Source organism: Lonchura striata, chromosome 4, assembly GCF_050655825.1.
Source record: "Lonchura striata isolate lonStrDom1 chromosome 4, ASM5065582v1, whole genome shotgun sequence".
NCBI classification, from domain to species: domain Eukaryota; kingdom Metazoa; phylum Chordata; class Aves; order Passeriformes; family Estrildidae; genus Lonchura; species Lonchura striata.
Genome location: NC_140706.1, coordinates 75,222,331 through 75,229,966, shown reverse-complemented (window position 1 = coordinate 75,229,966; position 7,636 = coordinate 75,222,331). Strand labels below are relative to the sequence as shown.

Here is a 7,636-nt window from a genome sequence, read left to right as displayed (position 1 = left end):
GAGAACACCAAACATCACTGCATGATCTTAGCTGCACAATGGACAAAACCCAGCAATCCTGCTACTCACCATTCTCCAGAGAATGCTCGGGTCACACACTTTGGCCAGGCTCGGAGGCTGCCACCGTCATCGCAGGGTCTGCCTGGGTTAAGAAGAGACAAAGTGACTCGGCATTGCTGAAACACGAGTGGACCTTGGCTCCCCCTCCCTACCTCGGCGACTCACCGCAACTTCTCAGCCATTGCCAAAGGCAACCCTGATGCAATCTTGAAATACAAAATTTCAAGGCTTCATCACAGAGTCCTGCAATACTTCCCAAGAGCTCACAAGCACAGAAAATCCAGGCCATCAGCTGTTGGTGACAGGGGCTTGGCATACGCTGAGTGGATTCCCTAAAGCACACAAACAACAATGGATGCTTACAATTGCACCAAAACCTGAAACCTGAGCAAGAACAACTGCTTTTGTCCACTGCTCACCTGGCACACTTGGCCTTGACTGCTGCTAACTGCCTGGAGCTCCTAAAAATAAAGGCAAAGAACACTGCTGTAACACGGTCACCCTTTAGGCTGCCCCTGCAAATGCAAACAATGACTGACCTGATCATGGGAAAACCCTCACCCAGGACTGGGGCTCTCTGCCACTGATCTGAACTGTCTGCATCTGAAAGGAAGTTAGGACTAGTGTCAAAAGGCTGCAGGACAACTTAACAGCACCAAACATATTATGTCAATCTCCCCATATAATCTAGATCCCAACTACGCCCTGCATTACAAATTTCAAGTCCCCAGGACTTGTGCTACTACAGGCTATGCAGCAGGGCAGAGCAGTTGTGGGACAAATACGTGCAGACACCTGTGACACAGGACAGGGAGAGAGAGCTTTTGAGGAGAAGAAAGGACCAAGAGACCCAAAGAACACAGAGTGCACCAGAGACAAGTGACAGGACACACACCACAACTGCTCTGCCCTGAGCACCTCAGCACTTTGATCAAAACAGACACTTTCCCTTTAGGTGGCCTTAGGAGACACTTCTTGGACATCCCCATCTCCAAAACTGACTCAAAAACCCCTCCTGGCGAGGCCCAACCCGGCACCTCTCTTCCATCCCCTCTGTGGGTGGTAGCCCTCCACTTATCTTGCACATATCTGGGGATGCAAATCCCCATCAGGTGCAGAACGAGGCCTCCTGCCTGTCTGGGAAGTTCCAGTTGTCACCAGGTTGTTATCTCTTGCTCTGCCAAGAGAAAGAAAACCAAATGTCAGTGCACTACCTTAACAGCATATGGGCCAGAACCTGACAATTCTTCTACTCACCATCTCCCAAGAAGTTTTGGGCCACACACCTCAGGCACGCTTGGATTCTGACAACGTCATCTCAAGGCACACCTAGGTTAAGGGCAGACAAGGTGACATGGCACTGCTGCAACTTAAGTGTACCCTCGCTCCTCTTCCCTGCCTCACTGCAACTCCTTGCCCATGCCTGTGGGTTACCAGGAGGGGACCTTGAAATGCAAAATTGGAAGGCTCTGTCACAGGGTCCTGTAATGCTTCTGGCAAGACCACACGTGCATGAAACCCGGTCCATCAGCCAGTTGGAGACAGAGGTATGAGTACTCCAAGTGGATTCCCTAAAGCACACAAACAACAGTGGATGCTTATAGTTCCACCAAAAACTAAAAGCTGAGCAAAAACAACTGCTTTGGTCCACTGCTCACCTAGCACAATGGGCCTTGACTGCTGCTATCTGCCTGGACCTCCTAAAAATAAAGGCAAAGAACACTGCTGTAACACGGTCACCATTTAGGCTGCTCCTGCAAGTGCAAACAATGACTGACCTGATCATGGGAAAACCCTCACCCAGGACTGGGGCTCTCTGCCACTGATCTGAACTGTCTTCATCTGAAAGGAAGTTAGGACTAGTGTCAAATGGCTGCAGGACAACTTAACAGCACCAAACATGTTATGTCAATCTCCTGATACAATCTAGAGCCCAACTACACCCTGCAAATTACAAATTCCAAGTCCCCAGGACTTGTGCTATTACAGGCTGTGCAGCAGGGCAGAGCAGCTGTGGGAAGAATATGTGCAGACACCCGTGACACAGGACAGGATGTGACAAACCAGGGGACAGGACAGGGAGAGAGAGCTCTTGATGAGAAGAATATCTGCAAGGACCGAGAGACCCAAACAACACAGAGGACACCAGAGACATGTGACAGGACACACATCAGAACTGCTCTGCCCTGCATGCCTCAGCACTAAGATCAAAACAGACACTTTTCACCTTTAGATGGTCTAAGGAGACACTTCTTGGACGTCCCCAATTCCAAACTGACTGAAAAACCCCTCCTGGGGAGTCCCAACCTGGCACCTCGCTTATCACGCCCCTCTGTGGGTCATAACCCTCCACTTATCTTGCACATATCTGGGGATGCAAATCCCTGTTGGGTGCAGAAGAACGCTGTCTCCCTGTCTAAGTTCCAGCTGTCACCTCTTGGTCTGCCAAGGGAAAGAAAACTAAACATCAGTGCACAATCTGAACAGCACATCGGCCAAAACCTGGTAAATCTGCTACTCACCATCCTCCTCAGAATGCCCGGGTTCTTGGCCCTCACGCTTTGGGCGTGCTTGGATTCTGACACCGTCATCGCAGGGGACACCTGGGTTAAGGGCAGACAAGGTGACATGGCATTGCTGAAACACCAGTGGAATCTCATTCCTCCCCGACTCACCGCAACACCTTGGCCATTCCTCAGGGCTACCAGGATGGGACCTTGAAATGCAGGATTGGAAGGCTCCATCACAGGGTCCTGTAATGCTTCCAGCGAGATCCAAAGTGCATGAAACCTGGTCCATCAGCCAGTTGGTAACGGAGGTATGCACACTCCGAGTTGATTCCCTAAAGCACACAATCAAGAATGAATGCTTAGAATTGCACCAAAAATTGAGACCTGAGCAAAACCAACTGTTTCTGTCCACTGCTCACCTGGCACACTTGGCCTTGACTGCTGCTACCTGTCTGGACCTCCTAAAAATAAAGGCAAAGAACACTGCTGTAACACAGTCACCATTTAGGCTGCCCCTGCAAATGCAAACAATGACTGACCTGATCATGGCAACACCCTCACCCAGGACTGGGGCTCTCTGCCACTGATCTGAACTGTCTGCATCTGAAAGGAAGTTAGGACTAGTGTCAAATGGCTGCAGGACAACTTAACAGCACCAAACATGTTATGTCAATCTCCTGATACAATCTAGAGCCCAACTACACCCTGCATTACAAATTTCAAGTCCCCAGGACTTGTGCTACTACAGGCTATGCAGCAGGGCAGAGCAGTTGTGGGACAAATACGTGCAGACACCCGTGACACAGGACAGGGAGAGAGAGCTTTTGAGGAGAAGAAAGGACCGAGAGACCCAAAGAACACAGAGTGCACCAGAGACAAGTGACAGGACACACACCGGAACTGCTCTGCCCTGAGCACCTCAGCACTGTGATCAAAACAGACACTTTTTGTCTTTAGATGGCCTTAGGAGATGCTTCTTGCACATCCCCACCCCCAAAGCTGATTCAAAAGGCCCTCCCAGCACCCCACTTTCACCCCCTCTGTGGGCCTTAGCCCTCCACTTATCTCTCAGGCATCTGGGGATGAGAATCCACGTCGCGTGCCAATGGAGGCTGCCTCGCCTGCGGGGAATGTCCTATGGTCACCGGGCTGTGGTCCCGTGCTCAGCTACAATCGAGAACACCAAACATCACTGCACGATCTCAGCCGCACAGCAGCCACAACTCAGCAATTCTGCTGCTCACCATTATTCTCCTGAGAACGCCGGGCTCCTCGGGCCGCACGCTTCGCCCACGCCCTCCTGGCAGGGTCTGCCTGGCTGAAGAGCAGGCGAGGTGAGGTGGCGTTCCCAAAACTCGAGTGGACCCTGGTCCCCCTCACTAGTAGTTCCCCCACTTACAGCAACTCCTCGGCCGCTCCTGAGGCTCCCTGGTGCCACCTTCTAGTGACAAAGATCAAGGCTTCGTCGCAGAGCCGCGTGCCGCTCCCCGAATTCCCAGGAGAGCGAAGGAGCGGCTCTGCGGCCGCTTGCAGGGGGGTCTCGCTGGTACACGAGTGGACTGCCTAACGCACACAAACATGAATGGATACTGAGAGTTGCAGCAGAGACACTACAGCTGCAGGCACACAAATCCATAAATAAATAAACTAATGAAATGCAAAAATTCTACCAAAATATTAATTTAATTTACCCAGTATCCAAATTGCCAAATAGATTAACAGAGACACCCTGTCCTATCCCCTCAATTACACCTCTAAAATCTATGCCAAACAAATCCTGAAAACTAAGAAAACCCTGCCTGTATTGAAATAAAAACAAAAAAAAGTCTTGTAAACATTATAAATTCATTAACCTAACACATCAGAACCATAAAAATATTAAACCTTTATGAACACCAGTATGCACTACCCTCGTTTCAACGTATAAAAGTAAAGCTATCCCTACTACTACCTAACACAAATATCACATAATATAGCAGTAAGAAAAAAAAATAATCCTCACTATAACTAGAATTTTTTTTTTTAAGCCAAAAAAATTCATACATTCTAAATAGGAACTTCCTCAAAATCAAGTATTTCAATAAACCCAAAAAACTCTAACATATTTCAAATAACTACAAAAAGGCTAAAAAACATAAAACAATCAAGCAACCCACCACAACTATCTAAAACTATCTACAATAAACCTTCTTTAAAAAAACCCAACAAATACTCCTTACCACCTCAACAATACATCACCAGCGACACCAAACAACTCAAAATACTCTAACTCCCATCCAAAAAATGTCCTATCAACTGAAACACTAAAACTCATCTAAAACACCCGCTTACCCTTCAATAACCTCCTCTAACTTACACACAAATCTAAAACCAATAAGAATTAACTATAAACTATCATACCTTAAAGAACTCCACCATTAAACACTACCGTACCAGACTTACTATAAATCAAAAACCCCAAAAAAACACACCACTGTTAACATCACCAAAACATTTTTCTCTATTTCTCTAACAACCAAATACAAACTTCGATTTACCTTCACTTGAAAAACATACAATACACCTACAACCAACTGCCCCAAAAATAAGAACACAGTCCTACCATCCAGCATAAATTCATCCAAATGAAACTTAAAAAAATAAACCTCCAAAACATCTGTAATAATCCAGCAACATTAGATGAAAAGTATAACAAAAATACTTTTAAAATCATCCAAATTCTTCTAAAAGACTATTACACCACAAAAAAAAAAAAAAAAAAAAAAGCAAAATCAAAAAGCATCAAAGTCCCACCAATTTCATCAAAAACAGCCAGAATGGCTCCACGAGCCAACAAAAAAAACCCCCAACCTATAAGAAAATGCCAAACCACCTCAGAAACAAACAATAAAACACAGCCCCTCTTACCATGGTATTATTTTAGTACTATGATTAAAATACACATTCTATACAAAAATGTCCTCTACCCTGCCATCAATGCCACATAAAGCAAATAAATTAACTGTTATCATACAGGACATCCATATAAAAAAATCTCAATCGCCCTAAAACCTTAAAAATAATTAAAAATTAACCCCAAAATGAAAACTTTAACAAAAGAAACCCAAAAACAAACAACAGAGACTAAAAATACACCACCATAGAACTAACTACCAGCAAAAACAACCCCACACTACACTCTTTTCACTAACAGTTGTCAGTGAGACACATCACAAAAATGAAACAAAAATAAAAATCAGCCCTAGAGAAACCCACAAAACAAATCACAAAACCCACTAGAAAAAGAAGTCCAACCAACTTACTAAACTTCAAACCATACAACAGACCCTGAAAGCTGCTAAAAATTAAAACCGTACCTCTACACTAACTCAAAGAGTAACCAGTATTCTGCTAAGTTAGCTTTAAAAATCAAAGTAATAAAGGAGATTAACAAAAACCTAAACCACTAGACAATAAAAAGAGAAGCACCCACATAAATAACTACCTAAAAAAATCCACCGTATAAATACACAAGTTCCTAAAAAAAACACTAATAAAAAGCAACCAACAAATACATCAAACTGAAACAAAAACCCAAATAAATACAGTAACAACAACAAAAAAATTATTCCTAACTCAATAAACCCATAATGCCTCAAACCATCAAAATACAAATACCACAGCAGAGCTTCACAGGGGGAGCGGCCGCCCATTCTCTTCCCTCTCGCAGCCCAGCACGGCACCGCTCGGGGTGCCGCGGCGAGGGGAGTGCCTGCCGCGTCACAACAAGAAATAAACACGTCACCAAAAGAGAAATGTAACCACAAACAATAAGTCCCAAATTACCGGTAACAATAAAACGTCCACAACAATTAAACAAACCAAATGAATAAAACCTCTATCGGAAAATTTAAAAAATGCAATTACCAAGATTAAAAAAAAACCTCACTAATTCACTACAGCACACTACCTCAAGCCCACCAAAACTAACACTACATACTCATGCTAATAAAAGCCACCACAACCTAATTAAAAACCAACCCTGTACTTCAGGCTACGACCCATAAAAATCAGTGTAAAACCTTAAAAAAACATATCCTTTAAGAAGATAACTACAATCATATTTTCACAATATGAAAATAATCAAAACAAAACAAACATCCAACATATCGCACAAAAAAAAAAAAAATCCAACAACAAACTCAATCCAATAAAACCCTTGTCACAGCACCTGAACCAAGAACCGTAACAACCAAGTACACCGTGACCGTTCTCATACACCAACTACGAACAAAAGAAAACGACCCAAAAAATTCCTCAGGAGCGCCTCAAAACCAGCGCAGCGAGGGAGGCTGGAAGATGCGGAGCCGCGCTCCCGGCCCCGGGCGCAGCGCGGCTCCGGCAGGAAAGCGGCTCCTCCGGCAGGCAGAGGCGGCGCCGCGCCGGCAGACCCCCGCCCGCTGCCCCCGGCCCGGCGGGGCCGGCACCGGGCCCGGGGGGCCCCGGCGGCGCCCGAGCCCCGCGCCCGGAGCGGACGGAGCGGCGGCACCGGCCGGCACCGGCCCCGCCCGCGCCGCCTCCCCCGCCCGCCGGCCCGGCCAAAGCTCCGCTCGGCTCCGCACGGCTCGCACCGGCGCGGCTCCGGCGGGCCCGCGGCAGCCCAGCCGCGCCCAGCTCCCCTTCCGCCCCGGCCAGCCCCGGCACTGCCGGCAGGGCTCCGCGCCGCACCCTTCGCTGCCGGGCCGGGGGCAGAAGAAGCGCCCCGAATGCAGCGGCACAGCCCGACCCCCGCCCTGCCAGCGCTGCCACGGCTGCAGCTCCCTTCCTCTGCAGCCCCGACTCTGACGCCACGCTCCGGCGCTCACCTCACCCCAACAAGGGAAAAGAAATGTAGGCTTCCCTTCAATCGCGTCCCCTAGAAGAGCAGAAAAGAAGCGCCTTGCCTCAAATGATGGCAAAAGGGGGCTTTTTACCTCAGTCCAAACCCCTTAAAAGGGGGAACAACAGGACTGCCCCCTCCAATTCAACCTCAGGAGGACGAAATTTCAAAGGGATAGGAGAAAAGTCCCGGCTGTAAAGGCGCACCG

General features: G+C 47.4%; 1 protein-coding gene across 15 annotated transcripts in view; it reads right to left on the bottom strand.

Moving 5' to 3' along the window:
• LOC144248494 (uncharacterized) overlaps positions 1 to 7,636 on the bottom strand; it is a 37,128-nt gene that overhangs the window by 14,506 nt on the left and 14,986 nt on the right. For 7 of the 15 annotated variants that reach the window (XR_014955020.1, XR_014955021.1, XR_014955016.1 and 4 more), the window contains exons 2-7: positions 3,110 to 4,133; positions 2,990 to 3,031; positions 1,839 to 2,902; positions 1,719 to 1,760; positions 1,318 to 1,631; positions 70 to 1,237 (exon numbers count right to left, since the gene is read on the bottom strand). Coding sequence is in view for 4 of the 15 variants with exons in the window: in XM_085578451.1 (XP_085434577.1) it covers positions 2,477 to 2,502; positions 2,583 to 2,902; positions 2,990 to 3,031; positions 3,110 to 3,117 (396 nt within the window). In the remaining 11 variants the exon portion in view is untranslated. Of the gene's footprint in view, positions 1 to 69; positions 1,238 to 1,317; positions 1,632 to 1,718; positions 1,761 to 1,838; positions 2,903 to 2,989; positions 3,032 to 3,109; positions 4,134 to 7,414 lie in introns of those variants that run through there. The other 8 variants (XM_085578453.1, XM_085578454.1, XR_014955011.1 and 5 more) reach the window with 8 other exon arrangements.